We start from the raw sequence: 20255 nt of genomic DNA, 5'->3' as shown, positions 1-20255 counted from the left end.
AAATGTTTGTATTATCTTTTACCAGATCTAATGTGTTATATTCTCCTACATTGATTTCACATTTCCACAAACTTCAAAGTGTTTCCTTTCAAATGGTATCAAGAATATGCATATCCTTGCTTCAGGTCCTAGCTACAGGCAGTTAGATTTGAGTATGTCATTTTAGGCGATTTAAATTTGTTAAAGGGGGTCCGATCCTTATGAGGTGTGAACAATGGATGGGCATAGACAAAGAAGCTCTCTCCAGTAGCAGTACCAAAACATTCAAAGGCCATTTTCTCAAAAGTGAGATTATGTTTATCAACTTTCAAAGCAAAATTATGTTCTCATTGTTCCTCAACTGTACTGTATGATATACAATTTTAAAATAATATACTATTCTAAAATAATGTAACTATGTGCTTGTATTATTCATCTAAATGATGAATTAAATTGGAAATGTGGATGGGTACGCTACTTCATTCAATGATTATGGTATTGCACAAGGTAGGGGCGGCAAGTAGCCTAGTGGTTAGAGTGTTGAATCCCCGTGATGACAAGGTAAAAATAATTTTTTCTGCCCCTGAACAAGGCAGTTAACCCACTGTTTTTTGTTCTTAACTGAGCTTGCATAGTTAAATAAAGGTAAAATAAAAAATAAATAAAGATACTGGAGTAGTATATAATCTACAATAGTAATGTCATTGAATGTGCTATAGTATAACTTATTTAATTGATGAATGAAATTGTAAATGGGGATGGGTAGGCTACTTCATTCAGTGAATATTGAATGTCTTGCTATCTCTGGGAGTATGTTAATGAAGGCTTTTCAGCTGTTGAACTGTTGAGCAAGATCGAACTAATTTCTAAATCTATCTTTCTTTTAGCCAAGAAGTGATGAGCCAGAGCAACCAATAAGCGTCACTGTAGCTGTTCTACCCACCACCCACACAGCTCTCCCTCTACAAGCAACCACATCCTCTTCTCCTGTTCAATTAATTTGCCGGCACACTGAAAAGGACTGTACATGCATACCTCTGTGCCCATCTCATTGCAACATGATCCATCCAAGGTCAAAGCTGGAAGCCTAAAATGTGAGAAATGTAAACAAGATGAGTAGTGTGTGTTGTGTATGGATGGCGTTCCAAGAAAAGACACGAGAAAAGGGCAAAGGAGATAGTGATGAGAGTGAGAGCATACAGTATGAAAATAAAGACCCCTTGGGATCTAAAATGAGTGTGGGTGCCCTCGTGTCTCCTTTTTATTCATTTGAGGATACTACAGTCACCCCTGGTGGAGGTTCTTGGAACACTGCTATTTATGTCTGCGTAGCCTAGTGGTTAGAGCGTTGGACTAGTAACCGGAAGGTTGCGAGTTCAAACCCCCGAGCTGACAAGGTACAAATCTGTCGTTCTGCCCCTGAACAGGCAGTTAACCCATTGTTCCCAGGCCGTCATTGAAAATAAGAATATGTTCTTAACTGACTTGCCTGGTTAAATAAAGGTAAAAAAAAAAAATATCAAAAATTCAAAAAAAAATATATATATATATATATGTCTGAGCAGAGGTTGTCAAAAACCTTCAAAGGTGATGGTGCTATGTTGCGTGTTTTCAAGAATACCAGGCAGATGTTTGAGTACATAATTAAAAGTGTGTAAACTTAACAGGTTAAACCTTTCGAGTACACTCTTTGAGAAAGGGGTTCCAGCATGGTTCTGTGGCTACCACCAAAGGAGAACACTTTTTGGTTCCAGGGAGAAGTCTTTTTGGTTCCATGTAGAACCCTCTGTGGAATGGAGCCCAAAAGGGTTCTACCTAGACACAGAAGGGGTTCTACCTGTAACCAAAAAGGGTTCTCCTATGGGGACGGTGGAAGATTCATTTTTAGTTTGTAGATAGCACCTTTTTTTCTGAGTGTAGGCCTATATTGCAGTGGTGGTTCTGTGGTTTTCTGTAAAAAAAAAAATGCAAATGTCATTGGTGGTGGGAGTATAGATAATCAGAATTACTTTGAAACATCCCCACTTTTAGCACACATTTGCAAGCAGGCAAAGTAACCTATGTGTGCTGAGGCATGTGTGATCACTTAACATTGACAGGACTGACAAAAAAGACATGCTCACATATGCAAACAAAAGATAACTTGTGTTTAGCTTGCACCGTTATGCAATTATTAGGAGATACAAATAGCTAATCCTGGCTACCAATGTTCTAGCGTTCATTTATTGAGGCAAGCAGATCAGAGATGTCAAGGTGGTACCCAAGCATATGCCATGTGTATGTGACACACACAAATATGTATGGTCATATTTTTTATGTTTTATTTTGTTTGTTATTTTATGGAGCCATCCCTTGTATCATTTTCTAGGCCTCCCAGGTATTTAAATGTAATGTATGTATATGATTACTACCGATAGGGGGAGCTGTGGTGCCAATGGAGTGAGTTAGTGAGATCTTGGAGATTTCTTCTTCAATCTTGGAGAATGACTATTACTGAAAATGAACATTTCTCCGTCTCATCATTTCACTCTATTAATTCAGGTATATAATGTGCAAAAGTGCCATGTGACTCAAAATATTGAGGTAACATGGTTAATTAGATTGACCATGAGTTTGGTGATGTTTGAAGGCAATTGAAGGGAGTTTTCACAGAGTGAAAAACTGGTTGGTATTTTTCCCATTGTAAGTAAATGGGGTTTGCGAAATTGCTAATGGTTCACATGTAAGAGAAAGGATTAAGATGGCGTCTGAACTTTCTGTACTTTTTTTTCACAAAAGTTTATTTTCTATGAACAAAGGCTCAGTTTACTTTAGGTATTATGTAAATATGTGATGAGACGATAAAATGTGTTAGTGTCAATATTAGTACAAGAATAAGAGTTTAACAGTTCGCTAGCTTGATGCTAACCAAATTGAGCGTGGCTAAGTGTTGGTTAGCTCTAGGCTAGTTGGTGTCAGTGAATGTCCGCGGTTAATAATGTAATGGTTGTAGCATTGTTTTGCATAGGCCTCCAATAATTTAGCGTTTGTTTTTGAAATTGACACTTGAGTACAATATATAATGTGTAGCTGTATGGTGACTCCAGGTTTGGATGTACGGACCAATGGGACTGCCACGGGTACCTGGAATGGTGGGAGGACAATCTGAAGGTAATTATCGTTGCACACAACGGTAGCGTCCAGGCCTCCAGAGTTCTCACCCTATCGCCTGATGTACGGACAGGAGCCACAGTTGTTTACTGAGGTAGACAATGCAATTGTATATACAATTATTGCATATACTGTAGTATAAAAATTGTGTGATTGACTTAGCTCTAGTGATTTTTTTCTATTGCTATTTTTGTATAACGTACTTTGAGGTCACTGAAACTCCACCTGATGTGATAGAAGTTGTCAAACCAGATCAGAACACCTTCGAGGACCACCTTCAGGCACGGGATGAGAAGGATGTGGAGATTTTTGACCAGGTAAGAACTGTCCGCTGTTATTTATTTTCTGGCCTTCCAAGAGATGTATTTGTTATAATATGAAATATAATTGCATTTATTTCTATTATCAATCAAGGTGAGACTGTACATGGACAAGGCACAGGAGAAACAGAAGGAAAGCCACCAGATGAGAATCAAGGGGACCAAGTGCTTCGACATCCGGGCGAATGACTTGGCTTGAAAGAAGGACAAAAGGAAGGCGAGACCTGGGAAACCTTGCTGCTCATTCGCTTCTGGCTGGGGTCCCCATCCGTTAAGGTAAATATAAAAATCTCAGATGATAACTATTTGCATTTGCCTTCTCGTATTGGGTGGCATCGCCATACTGTCAGAAGTACCAAAACTGGCCCAGGGGTTTCTCCAAATAGTCCATCTCAAGGCTAACCACTGGGTCACGTTAAGTAACCGCCACTTCCAGGTAGGTACTGTTAAGGTGTATGACTCCAGGGGTCATGACACCACCCTGGAGTTTCTCTATCTTTTCCAGGGACCATCCCTTACCTCCCATATCAAGCCCACTGACATAAAAAATTACAGACAGGTATCCTTTCTTTTGTCTGCCTTTTAACATTATTGCATATTTAATCAAACATTTACATTTGTAATTTTATTTATTTCACCTTTATTTAACCAGGTAGGCTAGTCGAGAACAAGTTCTCATTTGCAACTGCGACCTGGCCAAGATAAAGCATAGCAGTGTGAACAGACAACACAGAGTTACACATGGAGTAAACATGTCATTCAATAACTGTATTTTTACATACAGTACCTGATAAACCTGCAACCTGTGTGTTTGCTTGTTAACGTCTGTCTCCTACCCTGTTCCCTTCACTCTGCTCCTGTTCTCCAGGACCTAGGGGTTCTGCCTAAAACCCAGACATGGATCCACTTGATCCTCGTTTACCAACCACCCTCCAACTTTTCACTGCATCAGCTACTCTTATTGTCATGTGGTCATTATCTGCTAAGAAAGAGCAAGAACATGATCGTACTGGGCACATAATGTGAGATGCACAGATAAGCTAAAAACACTAGCACTGCAAACACTCAGAACAAAGAGAGCAGCAGCGCCTGGACTTTGCAGTTTCCCTCTTCGAGTCCCCCTTCCGAGACTGACTGCCTGTTGAAAATAAGTGACAGGCTGAATCTCCCATCCACACAGCACCCACCTCCTCTCCATTCCACACGCCAGAATTCAGTATTTCAGTCTGATTGCCATGTGAGTGTACAAAAAAATCTGTGAATGTAAACGGACACACGTACCAAAAAAATATACATATTTTTTTATTTAAATTTAAAATATTGCCAGCTTGGTATTCACAGGTGTTTCATGAGGTGTTTATTATTGTAATTTGTTATTTGTTAGCTCAATATTATTCATTGTAGCTATGATTTGTAAAAAATAAAATAAAATCATAATATTATTTCTGTGTAGATAAGGGAAGGCCTGTTTTAAAGTGAAAACATCCCAGACAGACAAACCAGTGTATGAATCAAATGTATTTGCATATGAATGGAGTGGAAAGTGGATGACTTTGTGATCAGCAAGGTAAGTAACCATGTGTGGAGGGGGGTCATTAAAATATACACGTTTTTTTTTACCCCAATGTCTATTTATTCATAAAAAGCAGAAGATGGCAAGTAACATTAATAGGAATACATTAGCCTGATCGGTAACAAATATGACGTGGGGAAAAGTCAGGGCCCTCATTTATTAACGTTGCGTACGAATAGAAATGTTCGTAAACAATGCGTGCGATCATTTCTAAGCAAAGTGGGATATATCCATTTGTACTTATACTTGAATGTGTGTAAAAAATTAAGCGGACCTCTGACCATGTGGTAGAAAAGTCAAACTGCTAATGAAATGCCATCCACCAAATGGAGAAAGGATTGACATACTGGACCCAAATCATAAACTATGACGAAAAAAGTTAATACATGAATAGTTTATTTTTCATTTATAGACAAAACAGGCTGGGGTGTTTTCGGTTCTGTTTAGGCTAAAGTTATGCGTAAGAATGCAACTGCACTGAAATTAATAGCCCGATTCAATGCAAAAAAAGTATTTATCTGTAAAACTGTTTGGTCTATGCATAGACCCATACGATTCTATCTTTTTGGTATTTTGCGGTAGGGGGGGGACGAGGTCAAATCATGATATCAGTGATTTTCAGGTCAGAGAAAGATGCCAGAGTTTCTGGATTGTAATTCTGAGTTGGATGACCGTTCCAAAAATTGAAATTCTTTCTGAGTTCGTTTTTTTCCGAGTTCCCTGTTGTCTTGAACGCACAGAAGTCGGAAGTCAGAGATTGACGATTTCCGAGTTGTTTTGAATGTGCCACTAGAGACCTTGACTATCCCTTATTTTCCTCCAACAAAGAAGCCCTTGTGTCTGTATTGATGTGAGAAATAGGCATATCTACACAGTAATGGTGGCTGGCAGAAATATCAACTAGCCTAATAATTTTTGTATTGAGGTGATATGCCTATTTTAGCTAAATTGACAAATGAAATTGATTAGATTACTCTGGCAATGAAAAAAAATGTTGTACATGTAGACGTTTTTAAGGCGTTCATGGTAAGATCTTTCATAATAAACTTACAAGCAATCTGACACGTGACGTTACACGACTTGAACACTATGTCTACATGACGTGTACGTGTCACGTGACATGAATAAAAAAAAAATGTAATTCATAGCGGTATTTTATGGCGCTAGGAAGATATTACATACATACATATGTTCAATACCGGAGATAAATAACGAAGTCCAAAATGAGAGCCACCTTGAAAAACTCAAATTATTAACTAATTTTTCTAAAAACAAGCCTGAAACCCTTTCTAAAAACTGTTGACATCTAGTGGAAGCCATAGGAACTGCAATCTGGGAGGAATTCCTTTGAATACCCCATAGACAAGCATTTGATAAATAATTCTGGATGGATTCTCCTCGGATTTTCGCCTGCCATATCAGTTCTGTTATACTCACATACATTATTTTAACAGTTTTAGAAACATCAGAGTGTTTTCCAATCCAATGCTGCCAATTATATGCATATCCTAGCTTCTGGGCTTGAGTAACAGGCAGTTTACTTTGGGCACGTCAGTCATCCGAACGTCCGAATACTGCCCCCTAGCCTTAAGAAGTTTTAAAGAGATGTCCAGTTATTACACGTGAATACATACATTTCACATATGCACAACTGGAATACACTACAATACCTTTCCACTTAGCCTGGGTACCAGTCTGTTTTTGCCATCATGCCACTCCTTGCCACTTTTTGTCATGCCAAAGATGACAAGGAGTTGACATGATAGCACAAACAGATCTGGGACCAGGTTACTTCTCACTCAAGGTTCATGAATGAAAGTAAATCAAAAGGTGAATGTGGGTGGTATCACAATAATGCTCACAGGATCATATTACGGTTAATACAATATTGATATTTTGAAGTTTGACAATTGAATGATCGTTAACATGATGTCAGCTTCACATTTTACACACAAAAACCACAAAAGAAGTCATGTTATCACAATCGCATCATCTTCAAGGTAATCGCCACACTGTATATTCCAAACATTCCTGTTTGTTTTGACTTGAAAGTGTCTATATGCCCTTAAACGAGAACACAAAACATTAATGAAGTTGATTCATCCTGATACCTTTGAAAACCGACCTGTGATAACTCAATCGTTTGTAAACCGATGACAATGATACAAATGATCAGCACAGCAAAATGAACTAGCATGATTGAGGCTTACCATACCATTGACTGTTAGCCATTGTGTGCCTTGTTTTTAAGGAGCACAGTCATACAATTACTTAGTGATGGAGTCTCACAGTACGTGGCGGTACAAGAGTAACAGAGAGGAAGCTGTTGAAGATGCATGTCTGTTTTGAGAGATATTGTGAAAATGCAATTCCTAATTTTTGTTGCATTTATGATATATCTAAGAGCTGTATATGTGACCATTTTGAAGAATAATTTCAATGTGACAAACTGTTGTTGTTTCTACTATCTTGACTACGTCTGTATTGTGACCTCTAATTTTTGCTCTCAGTGGTTGACTCTGTTTTTGATGCTTATCAGCCCAATATCAACATTCCGAGCCATCTGTGGATTTATAATTATGCGATGTCTGTACGAAGAACCATTTTTTCCAGCTAGTTTGTATTTGTAGCTAGTTAAAACTGCATCGCCTGTCAATGCACAATTGTCATCATAAGTCAGAGTCTCTGCAAGTTGGCACAGTTTAGACAAGAGCACACTTTAGGGGTTGTTAGCTACATAAAAATAAAATGTCACTGGGCCAATCGGATCTGCGGTCTATTTTTCAGGCTAGAGACCATGTTGCGGAGCCTTTGGCGGTCATTTGATTGATGAAGAGGTGGCCAGCAATCTAATTGCTGTTGCAGAGGAGTTCCTGCAAGAGGCAAATGACATCAACAACGGGAACCTTACCAAGATGGCAAGTTGTTACATTTGTATAATTTTTTTTGTAAGGCATGCGTGGTAAAGGCTGAGATTGTGTCATTGTATTTGTCCTGTGTTGTCTCCTGTGTCAAGTCTGGGATTTTATCTGTGCACTTCTATCTTGCGAAGTCAGTCAATAAAAAAAAACATTCTAATGCTGTTCCTAAATTCTATATGGTGCTCTTATAGTCTTTTAACCTAAAAAAGTTTGTAGGAGTGTATGGGACACAATTTATTGTATTTTATTTTTGTAGCCTATCAAGACCCTTTGGAGGGAAGGCGGTAATCAGATCACCAAGGAGCAGTTTGAGTTCCTCATAGATTGACTGAATATGCAGGCCATGGAAGATCTGGGACATTTTCAACTTACTACATGGGGCCGTGCATTATCATGCTGAAACATGAGGTAAGGTGAATTTTGTGCACAACATTTGAGAGAAATAAGCTTTTTGTGCTATTGGAAAATTTCGGTGATCATTTATTTCAGCTCATGAAACATGGGACCAACACTTTACATGTTGCATTTATGTTTGTTCGGTGTATATTTGTAAGTACGGTGTCTAGTAGAGGTCGGTGTTTGAAGGCAGCTTGGAATCAAAGAAAGCTTCGGAACCGCGGAGAAATCAGTGGGAGCTCGCATTTTGTAACACGGTTTGAAAAAGCACATGATCAAACTAAGCTTTGGATGTCATTGATGACATACAATCAATATACCGATATAATCCATCCACCTGACCGGTGTGGCATATCAAGAAGCAGATTAAACAGCATGATCATTAAACAGGAGCACCTGGGGACAATAAAAGGCCACTTTAAAATGTGCAGTTTTGTCACACAACACAATGCCACAGTTGTCTCAAGTTTTGAGGGAGCGTGCAATTGGCATGCTGACTGCAGGAATGTCCACCAGAACTGTTTCCAGAGAATCTAATGTTAATTTCTCTACCATATGCCGCCTCCGTCATTTTAGAGAATTTGGCAGTATGTCCAACCGGCCCCGACAACCGCAGACCACATGTAACTACACCAGCCCAGAACCTCCACATCAGGCTTCTTCAATTGTGGGATTTGTCTGAGACCAGCCATCCGGACAGCTGATGAAACTGGGGAGTATTTATGTCTGTAATAAAGCCCTTTTTTGTGGAGTAAAAACTGATTGGCTGGGTCTGGCTCCTCAGTGGGTGGGCCTATGCCCTCCAAGCCCAGGCTGCGCCCCTGCCCACTCATGAAATCCATAGATTAGGGCCTAATAGATTAATTTCTATTGACTGTTTTCCTTATATGAACTGTAACTCAGTAAACTCGTTTAAATAGTTGCGTTTATATTTTTGTTCAGTATATTTCTTAGAGTCCTGCAATGGAAACGCCAGACTGGGTCATCACTAGTCAACACAGCCACAAAGTCAGATTCCACAAGTACAAAGTCAAAAATGGCTTTACATTTTTTAAATTTCCGGTCTTAATTTAGGGTCAGGTTTAAAATCAAAATGTAAGAAGATAAATTTCCGCACAGAAATGTGCGGTGTTTCGCCATAATTAAGACTTTGTGGCTGTGTTATCTAGTGACAACCGCTGGTGGCTACGCAGTCGTCTAGGGGTCAGTGCTAGCTGGTATCCTTGGGACGTCCCTATATCCTAATGTTTCGAAAACACCGACAGTGTCTGGCATTTTGGTACACCAGAATTACATTAATTTCCACTGAAACGTTGCAGATGCATTGTGTTCGGTGTGAATGTTGAACTTTTGTTGCATACATATCCAGATGATGCCGCTTACTATTATGCGTAAAACACATTACGCATAATAGTGTGTTCGAAGCGTAACCATTTTAAACTGCAATGGGGGGGGTGTAGGGAAGTCCCAAGTATCCATCATAGTACGGACCGTCGTCTACTCTTAAGGCAGCAGCAATGGAGTCGAGTAGTGTGCTCGAGCAAGAATGAACCTGGAAATTGGCAGGTCTAGTTTTATTCTTTAAAGCGTTTATGCAAATACTTAGCTAGCTATTAACACTAACTTGTATGTATGATTCAATGTGACATATTATTGACTCTTGCTATGCAAGCAAGTAGCTAGTGTCTCACTAGCCAGCCAGCTAATTATTAACAAGCAACGTAACGTTAACTACATGTTTTATTGTTTTAGCCAACGTTAGCGTTACTGACTGTAGCTAGCTAGTCAACCAAATCAATCCCACCATAGTTAACCGGCCTTGAATGCAAAAAAAACATTTGTTGTCCTGGATCTTAGCTAACCAAATCCGCTTTAGCTAACTGCTCACTAGCCAGCCAGTAACTTCGACCCTACGTATTAGCAGACTAGCGTAGCTATTTTTGCATTTGCAGGGACATTTTACTAGCTAGCTATTTAATAAGACAATTGTGTGCATGTGATCCTTTGTTTCTATTAACTAACAAAGCAAATAGACTGAGTCGGAGCTTGATTAGCCATGTTGCAACAAACTTGCTAAAGCAGCTGGGTGAAGGGGACCAAGTGAATCTATGGTTCTGGTAGGCTGGACATTAAATTAATGTTTTTTTTTTTCAGATTTAAAAACTCGTTAATTGCATCCGCCGTGGAGTCCAGTTAAATAATATTACCATATGCCCCAGCTGCCTTATTTTAGGGCATTTTTCACCCTGCCAGCTCCTATTGGTTATATTGCACCGTGGCACCAATCTTCCGAGTGTTCTATTCCTAGCCTATTGTTCTGCGTCACAAAGCCTGTTTTGCTATTGCTGGCAATGAGCCCACGTTAATTTCGTAGATTTACCTCAAGTAATCTCTTCCTGCTACTTGGTGTGGTAACGTCAGCTCACTTTTCGCCTGGGTGAATTTTGTGGTGACAAACAGTGTAATGTATGATAACGTTTGGCTGGCGCATAGCTTTCTGGTCATGGTTAACCATATATATATATTTTTTTTCATAAAAGGGTCTAAACCTAAACAAAACATGTCGTGTCCTATTTTTCAAGATGTGGCCGATTTTAAACAGCTAGAAGACATATTTTTTTATAATTTTTTTCTTTTCGATTTAATGTTATGACAGGTAGCCTAGTGGTTAGAGCATTGGACTTGTAACTATTCGATCATCGAATCTCGGAGCTGACAAGGTAAAAAAACAGTTGTTATGCCCCTGAATAAGGCAGTTAACCCACTGTTCCTAGGCCGTCATTGAAAATAAGAATTTGTTCTTAACTGACTTGCCTAGTTAAAGGTCAAATAAAAAAAATGGCTGCTGGGTAATTTGATATGTGTCAATCTGTTCCTTCTAATTGAGGGAATGCTGCACAGCTTCAATGAGTTGCAAACCAAATGGATAGGTTAATTTTATTAACAAATATCTACAAACGAGGAATGGTCACATGCAAACAAGCATACATACAAACAAATCATATTCATTAATACGACAAGTTTTAATTGCCTTTTTGTGTTTCATTTTAGATAAAGTAGTGCCATATTGTTTTAAATTCATTTATAAAGTGAAAAAGTTAGGTTTTGAATTAGACCATTTGCATTTGTGAATAGGAAATTTACTTAGTATTAGCAGTTGAATTAAATATACTACATTTTTATCTGTCAGAATTTAAATAAATCATTTCAAAACCATCAAATAGTACAGTGTGCCCTATTTTTTTGTAACAAAATTCTGTATGTCAATCCCAAAAATTCTACTATAAATACAGGCAAAAAACAAATGCAAAATGGTCTCCTTCTCCATTCCACAGAAATCCCGTTTATAGTCAATATTCAGCTTGAATCTTTCCAAAACATGTTTCACAGGATAAATTCTATGTAACATTTTAAATTAAATTTCCTTTACCCTGTTACTGATATAATATTTGTTAGCAATTTTCCATGCTTTCCCCCATTGTATATCACCATAGATATTTTACCAAAATATAATCTTGCTGAGGGAATTGTAGTATCACAAACAATATTCCTAATCTGTTTATTACTACATTTATCTTCGATGTTAATATTGCCAATGAATATATTTTCATGTAAGTCTGTTACTTACATCAACCACAGAGGAATTTAAAAGATACAACCCCCCCCCCCCCGTAATTGCATCAAAAACAATTGCATATTCTTTCGGGGTTATTGGAATTTTAAACTTATCAAGAAATTCCCCATATGACAGTAGATATCCATCCTCATTCAGTAAGTAACTGACCAACCAAAAATAATTGTATTCTCAAACCAATTACAAAAAAAAGAGAATTATTTTTTAAATACTTTATATGGAACAAACAAAAAAAACTATCTGTGAGGGGGAAATTGTTTTTACGCCAACATCCAAGCTAAAATTGCCTGCTTATGGAATTTGGCAAACTTTACTGGGATTTTATCAACATCAAAATTACATCAAAGCAAAAATTCTAAACCAACAACAGAGTCAAATAAATACTTAGGGAAGACATTCCAAATACAGTTCTGGTTCTTAACATACTTTAAAAAATAAATTAGATTCTAAAGTATTATTTAGGATATTTAAATCTAAAACCTCAAGACCTCCTTGTTCTTGGGTATTGGTGAGAATATATTTTCATAGATAGTGAGGCTTGTTCCTCCAAATAAAATGATAAAGAATCGTATCGAAGTCCTTTACAATTTTAGGGGATAATTCAAGTGATAACGAGACATAAACTGATCTGGATAACCCTTCAGCTTTGGACAATAAAACCTGATCGTATAACATATCTCTCAGCAACCAGAGGTTCAATTTCTTCTTTGTTTTCTCAATAATGGGGTTGTAGTTTAATTCCCTCCTTTGTTTTTCATCCTTGCATATAACAATTCCAAGATAAGTATCCTTAACTTTAATTGGGATACCATATACTTCCTGTAAAACACAATCCTTGAGTGGAAATAAGAATGACTTGATATTAATTTTCAACCCCAAACTAAGAAAAAGTCTTCAATACAGGAAACTGCTTTAGAAACCTCATTCCGGTCTCTTACAAATATGGTGGTATCATCAGCTAGTTGACATAGTGTAAATTCATTGCCAAGTGCTGAAACACCTTGAAAATTCCCTTTCTTGATATGAAGAGCCATAATTTGAGTAACCAATAAAAATGGACCAATTGGGCAGCCCTGCCTAATGCCACGGCCAATATCAAATCTTTGGGATGTCCTGTGAGCTAATTTTACAGAGCTAGTACAACCACTATATAAAGTTTGGACTGCTTTAAAAAAAAAAAAAGAGTCACCAAACCCCCCAAAAACGTATTGCTTTGAACATAAACTCAAGTTCTACAGTGTCAAAAGCGTTGTAAAAATCAAGAAACATAAGAACACTATCAACAAGGATGAGGTCATTATAGTCAATCATATCTAAGATCAACCTGATATTATTACTTATGTGTCGACCATGCATAAAACCAGATTGTTCTTCATCAATTATATGATGCAAGCCTTGTTTCAACCTCTTAGCAATACAGGGGCAAATCATTATTAAACAGGCTAATGGGTCTCCAGTTGTCTATATAGAGTATCCTCACGGTTTGGGAATCAAAGTAATTACACCTTGCCTTAAGGAAGCTGGTAACTCCCCTTTTTCTATTGGTTCTTGGAACATAGCAAGAATGAAAGGAATCAATTGATCATTAAATGATTTATAAAACTCGCTTATTAAACCATCATTTCCAGGGGACCTATTGTCCTTAAGGCTTTTAATACAGTCGTTTATTTCAATTTCAGTTAACTCATCACAAAAATCCCTGAAAATATGATCTATCTACCTTAGCAATGTTTGCTACGTTGTCTAAAAAAAATGATCCATAATTGGAAGTTGTCTGGGCTGATGTATACATATTCTGATAAAACTGGGCAACATGCTGAGAGATGGATTTTGGATTTTCATTGGAAATATTATTAATCATTAATTTACATATGGAAGTCTTTTCGCCTGCCCTTTTTTTCTAAATTAAATAAATATTTTTCTCTCCCTCTTCCATCTTCCTCTTGATCTTACAAACGCTCCCCGGGCCTTTTCCTCGTAGATACAGTCTAACTGCTTTTGCAATGATGATAGCTCCAGTAATTCCTGATTAGTTAGTTCAGTTTTTTTTAGTACAATCCATTATTCCCTTTGTCATTTTCTTTCTCTCTCTTGGCACGAGCAATTTCTTTCCCCATTGAAATAGCCAAAAGCCTTATATCAAATTTCATTAGCTCCCAAATGTATTCACGACACAGGCACAATTCCAGTGTTTAGCAATAATTCCTGCTATTTCCTTCTTAAATACTTAATTCTCGAGTAAAGTCTTGTTCATTTTCCAGTAACCATTAATAATAAAAAAATTGTAGACAAACCATGCGTATTTATCTTTATTGAGATCCCTTTGTGGTCTGTTAAAATTGATGGTTCTATAGAGACTGTATCAACCTTGTCAGCCATATCTTCAGTTATCAGCCAGAAATAAATACGGGATTGTATAGATAAATCTTTGGTACTCCGTGTAAACATAATGTTATCTGGGTTCTTATGTCTCCAAATATATACAACACCTAACCGTAGACATATATTCCTTATATCACAAACAGAATTGCTATCTTTAGGAGGCCATCTATCTCGATTATCATGTAATACTGTATTAATCTTCACCCCATATTATTTTGGCCAATGGAAATTTAGACATAATTTCACTTATTTTACTCTCAATGTCTCTAAATAAAATTGTTACTTGACTTTTTTTATTGGAAGCATAAGTATTTACAACAATGAATTGAATGTGGGTTGACAATAGTATAACCCCTGTATTACCTGCTTCATGACTCAATATATGACCCTTACAGTTGCCTTTTAAAGTAGCGACCCCTGCTGACCGATTAGTACCAAATATCATTCCGGCATCGACACTTCCAAAACGCAGTATCTGTGGACAGACATGATTCAAACTGTTTTAGAAACTTCAGTGTTTTCTATCCAAATCTACTAATAATATGCATATCTTATATTCTTGGCATGAGTAGCAGGAAGTTGAAATTGGGCATGCTATTTATCCAAAAGTGAAAATGCTGCCCCCTATCCCAAAGAGGTTTTAAGGATCAGACCCTTTTTTTTAATTTTGCCAAAAATTACTTAACTGAATCTAACTGTCTACCTCAGGACCTGAAGCAAGGATATGCATATTCTTGATACCATTTGAAAGGAAACTCTGATGTTGAAGTTTTTGGAAATGTGAGTAGAATGTAGTAGAATATAACACATTAGATCTGGTAAAATATAATACAAAGAAAAAAACGAAACACACAATGTGTATATTTAGAGTTTAAGTCAGACACCATTTTAGTCAGGACAATCTCCTCTTTGTAATAAAGTATGTCTGGGCAGCGAGCTCGGTGGTCGTTGATCACTAGACCAGAAAGAGTCCCAAGTTTTCATTTTTTCCCTACTTCCTCATTACGCAGACAAGCTCAGTTGATACCATCAAGGTGTGGTTTGTTTACTTTCTACACATGTAATTTTTTTCAGTTTCATCCTAAGAACAGATTGTAGTGGTAAAATAGAAAGGGATTTAAAAAATTCTGCCATTTAGGGGAAATGGAATTCTAAGCAACACTTCAGTCAGAGGCTCTGCGACAGTTTGTTTCAATTCAATTTCTATGGCCTCGCGCTAGTGTTCCAAGCTCAGCCAACGTTCTTTGGCCATTTTTCAAGCCTTTGGTGAGTTTTGACTCGTTCTATTGTCCAGCCTAGTTCTGGTGTTGTAATGTTACTTCGTTGTAGAGAATGTTCTCAGGAACACAACACTTCATTTCGTGAGGGTAGGACTTTGCTTAGATCTTATTTTCAAGTTATCGGAAAAGGTCAAAAAGGTCGCAGACAGATCAATGTTAATCACGAGTCAATAATGGCATCAAATCACCTGTCTGGTTTCTTAAATTAAACGCGTTTTGACCAAGGCAAAGAGTTGCTACTTTGAAGCATCTCAAATATAAAATATATTTTAAGTTTTGTTACTAAATGATTGCATACGTGTTATTTCATAGTTTTGATGTCCAAACTTTTCACTTGTACAGTATATATCTAGCTATGGCTCTACAAAAAAAATCCCGGTCTACAAGCAGCCTATCACTGACGAATTGGGGTCAGCCCTACTTCAAAGGTATGCCTACACATTAGCTGGGTTACATTGTAATGTTATTTTTGGTGTTGATGAGTTTGAAGGAAGGATAAACTGCAATGTTTCCAGCAAATAATTAGCCTAGGCTCAGAAGAAACAGTGGGTTACCTGCTAGCCAGCTGCACAGAAAGAGAGATTTGACCTATTTTCAATTCATTATTTTCAAGCCACTGAATTCTGGTAGTTTTTACTTGAAAGAATAAAACCATTAATCCAAAAATTTGCAGATGGCACAAAACGGTCAGTGCTGTGAAGCACTGCCTCTCACCCGGCTCATTGCCTCAGTGAACGGCATGGACCAATCCTTAAATTTCAGTCAAAAGACGTCCGGGGACCTTGCAACAAACACCCTGAGGACTTTCCCATACTTCAAATGTCACATCGATCTTACTTTGATAAGTTGAGGAATACCCATCACAAAGAGAGCAAATACGATGACACTGGTTTTGCAAAAAGGGCTGTCCCACAGATTTGAACGCTCTTAGCACAGCACATGCTTTACATTTGGACTCATATTGCGTAAATATCGTAACGAACAGTATTGGGATTTTTAGACATGGGTGATAACTGCCACATTGTTTTCAAATAATCTATGTATTTTGACAACCACATTATTGACAATAAGTGAAAACAGATTTTACTGCATTTTTTTGTTGTAGAATTGTGTCAATTTTTTTGTATCGTTTTAAGACCCTACCAATAGCTACACTACGCTAAAAGTTCTTCATTGTCATGTCAAAGAGAAACTGATGGCTTGTGTTGTGTTTCTGCACCTTTTTAATTAATTGTATGCTCTCCTTTTAGGCCTGACCTGAAGGTAACAGATTACAACCTGCTCCGACGTCACAACTGCGATGGTTAGGAAACCCCACTGTGCCATTCCACCCAGCCCTGTGGCCACCTGATTGAGCTTGGTGTGTGTTTGCCTTCCCCTCAAAGACGATGTACTGCCTTCAGTGGTTGCTCCCGGTTCTCCTCATCCCGAAACCTCTGAACCCGGCTTTATGGTTCAACCACTCAATGTTCATGGGCTTCTACCTGCTCAGCTTCCTGCTGGAGAGGAAGCCATGTACCATTTGTGCCTTAGTGTTCCTGGCAGCTCTGTTTTTCATCTGCTACAGCTGCTGGGGGAACTGTTTTCTGTACCACTGCCATGACTCCGCACTACCAGATTGTGCACACGACCCCAGCATTGTGGGCACCTAAGAGGATTCCCCCTGACGTGATGCGCAGATGGATCCTGGACAATATGTATCTAGGCTGTGAATAAAATCTCCCACCTGACACTGTCCATGTGGAGAAACATAGACTTCATCCTGATTCTCATCCCCTCTGCCCTTAGTGTGCACTTGTTCACGTCTCTTAATGGATTTAAAAGGAATTGACTGGTGTATGAAATATGGTTACTCCCCCATGCATACACCAGTCCAATGCTTTTAAATGTGTGGGCATGTGTACGCTTCCCAGAGAATAGCCTACCCTACCCTCCTCACTACTGCCCTCCACCCCTGCCTTTTCCCCCTGTTTTTTTTGTGAATGTCGCCTACCCTGGCCTCATTGGATCTAAACGTTTGCATGGGTTGCCTTTTTTAGAGTTTTCAAAAGTCGTGTTAATACATATGTTTTAATTACAGAAATCTGAAAGTTTCCAAAGGGTAGAAATCAAATGTGTTGTTGGTGTGAAAATGCTGACTATCAGTATAAGTTACAGTAGCAGGAAGGTGAACATGAAAATCCTGCTTCCCTGTTGAGCTTTGGATGTCAAGAGGAGGCGAGTGATGTGAATCTGTTATCTAGAGTGCCTTCAGAAAATATTCATACCGCTTCACTTACTCCACATTTTGTTGTATTACAGCCTCAATTCAAAATGGATAAAATAAATAAAACCTCACCCATCTATAAACAATACCCCATAATGACTAAGTTAGAACATGTTTTTAGAAATTTTAGCTAATTAAATACAGAAATATCTCATTTACGTAAGTATTCACAGCCCTGAGTCAATACTTTGTAGAAGTGCGGTTGGCAGCAATTACAGCTGTGTCAGTCTCTAAGATCTTTCCACACCTGGATTGTGCAATATTTGCCCATAATTATTTTCAAAATTCTTCAAGCGCTTTCAAGTTAGTAGTTGATCATTGCTAGACAACCATTTCCAGGTCTCGCCATAGATTTTCAAGTAGATTCAAGTCCGAACTGTAACTCTTCCACTCTGAAACATTCACTGTCTTCTTGGTAGGCTATTCCAGTGTAGATTTGGCCTTGTGTTTTAGGTTATTGTCCTGCTGAAAGGTGAATTAATCTCCCAGTGTCTGGTGGAAAGCAGACACATTAATTTTTTTATCGGGAAAAACTCCCCACAGTCCTTAACGATTACAAGCATACCCATAACATGACCACTATGCTTGAAAATATAGAGAATGTTACTCATTAATGTGTTGTATTGGATTTGCCCCAAACGTTACACTTTGTATTCAGGACAAACAGTTAATAGCTTTTCCCACATTTTTTGCAGGCAAACTTTTAGTGCCTTGTTGCAAACATGACAGATGTTTTGGAATATTTGTATTCTGTACAGGCTTCCTTCCTTCAATTAGGTTAGTATTGTGGAGTAAATACAATTTTCTTCTATCACAGCCATTAAACTCTTAACTCTTCAAGTCAATGGCTCATGGAGACATACCTGAGCGGTTTCCTTCCTCTCCGTCAACCTGACTTAGGAAGGCTGCCCGTATCTCTGTAGTGATTGGGCGTATTGATACACCATTCGACGTGTAATTAATAACGTCGCCATGCTGAAAGGGATCTACCAATAGGTGCCCTTTGCGAGGCATCGGAAAACCTCCCTGGTCTTTGTGGTTGATTTATGTTTTGAATGACCATACGCATACAGAATGATCTGTATGTGTGGGGTACAGAGATGAGGTAGTCATTAAAATATCATGTTAAACAATATTATTGCATACAGTCCATGCAGCGTATATGACTTGTTAAGCACATTTTTACTATTGTGTGTAGGCCAGTGACACACTTAAAAAATAAAAAATATGTATTTTTTAAAATTTGTGCTGTAACAACAAAATGTGTAAAATGTCAAGGGGTATGAATACTTTCTGAAGGTGCTGTATGTCACTTCTGCAGAGTTCAAATGCTACTACTGCTTTTCATTTAATAAAGTTCACCCTCTGAAGGTGTTATCACACTTGAGCATGATGCTGTGGCCTTGTTTTCTCAGTTCTTCTAGGCTTCATATCGACTTCCAAGTGTTATCAGTTGCCCACTATCTGCATTTGAGAAGGCAAGAACCCCATGCCCAAGACCGAAAAATGAAAATACAAATTTGCTGAAAAGAACAATGATTTGATTTTTGAGATTTCACAGAATCATAATATTTGAAAAGACAAAAGTTTGCTTTTATAAAGTTTTGTAACTCTAGTCATTGAAATGTGAAGTACAGTATACTAATGCTGTCTGCTGCTGGAGGGATATTAACATTGATTATTTTCGGTTGGGCCATAAAGAAACTGCTGGACAAGATAATGAGCTCTTAATCAAAATGTTTTGGGATTATTTTTAACTCCAGCACGGTGTGATACCTATCAGGGAAAGTTCACCATTTTGCAGCTGGTTATCCAGTGAACCACAGACCACACAAAATGTTTATATTTTGCCCGGTCTGGTTTTGAGAACTTTTGACAATGAAACTTAAGTTAATTATGTTCTGTTGCTGTAGCAAATGACATTGTTTGCCATTAAGAGGTTAGGTCATCAGTCTCGATTTGCTCTTTCATGAAAATGTTGACAATTTTATTTATAGGATATATTCAATATGTGGGAAGTTTGTAATGCAAATAGTTATTTTGGCTTTGTTAGTCATTCTGTTCTAATCTTTTTTGGCTTGTAATTAGCTCATTGTGCTTTTTAATACCTTTACACACCTGTCAGTGTGGTATATCTAGAAATGACATCCAATGTAATTTCTACATATAGATGTAAATAAACAAAGATGGAGCTTTTCACTGTAATGCACAGGGAGCGAGTTTTTTGTTCAAAGGGAGATTTTACAGCTAATTTTTCAATAAATCTTTGCTGGTCTTGTCTTGGCAAGGCGTTATATGTAGAGTTACCTGTCCAATTAATGCTTCCCAACATGTTCCGGCCAGTTGAAACTTTG

The 20255-nt window shown here is 37.9% G+C and overlaps 1 protein-coding gene across 3 annotated transcripts; it reads left to right on the top strand.

Moving 5' to 3' along the window:
- Positions 1-8204: 8204 nt before the first annotated feature.
- On the top strand, positions 8205-20106 carry LOC109890971 (bladder cancer-associated protein-like). 3 transcript variants are annotated; one of them, XM_020483201.2, is made up of 2 exons: positions 8205-8351; positions 16886-19288. In XM_020483201.2, exon 2 carries the CDS (start codon positions 17024-17026, stop codon positions 17285-17287), a length of 264 nt encoding a protein of 87 aa, XP_020338790.1. In that variant the 5' UTR covers positions 8205-8351; positions 16886-17023; the 3' UTR covers positions 17288-19288. The 3 variants fall into 3 exon arrangements, 1 of the variants encoding a protein (XP_020338790.1); XR_004210401.1 differs by lacking the exon at positions 8205-8351 and adding an exon at positions 9780-9905 and having other exon boundaries at positions 16886-20106; XR_004210402.1 differs by lacking the exon at positions 8205-8351 and adding an exon at positions 11115-16063.
- Positions 20107-20255: the final 149 nt, after the last annotated feature.

The sequence above is a fragment of the Oncorhynchus kisutch genome, linkage group LG1 (assembly GCF_002021735.2).
Source record: "Oncorhynchus kisutch isolate 150728-3 linkage group LG1, Okis_V2, whole genome shotgun sequence".
Taxonomy (NCBI): domain Eukaryota; kingdom Metazoa; phylum Chordata; class Actinopteri; order Salmoniformes; family Salmonidae; genus Oncorhynchus; species Oncorhynchus kisutch.
The sequence above is the reverse complement of the archived record's forward strand: the minus strand, read 5'-3'. Positions and strand labels throughout refer to the sequence as shown.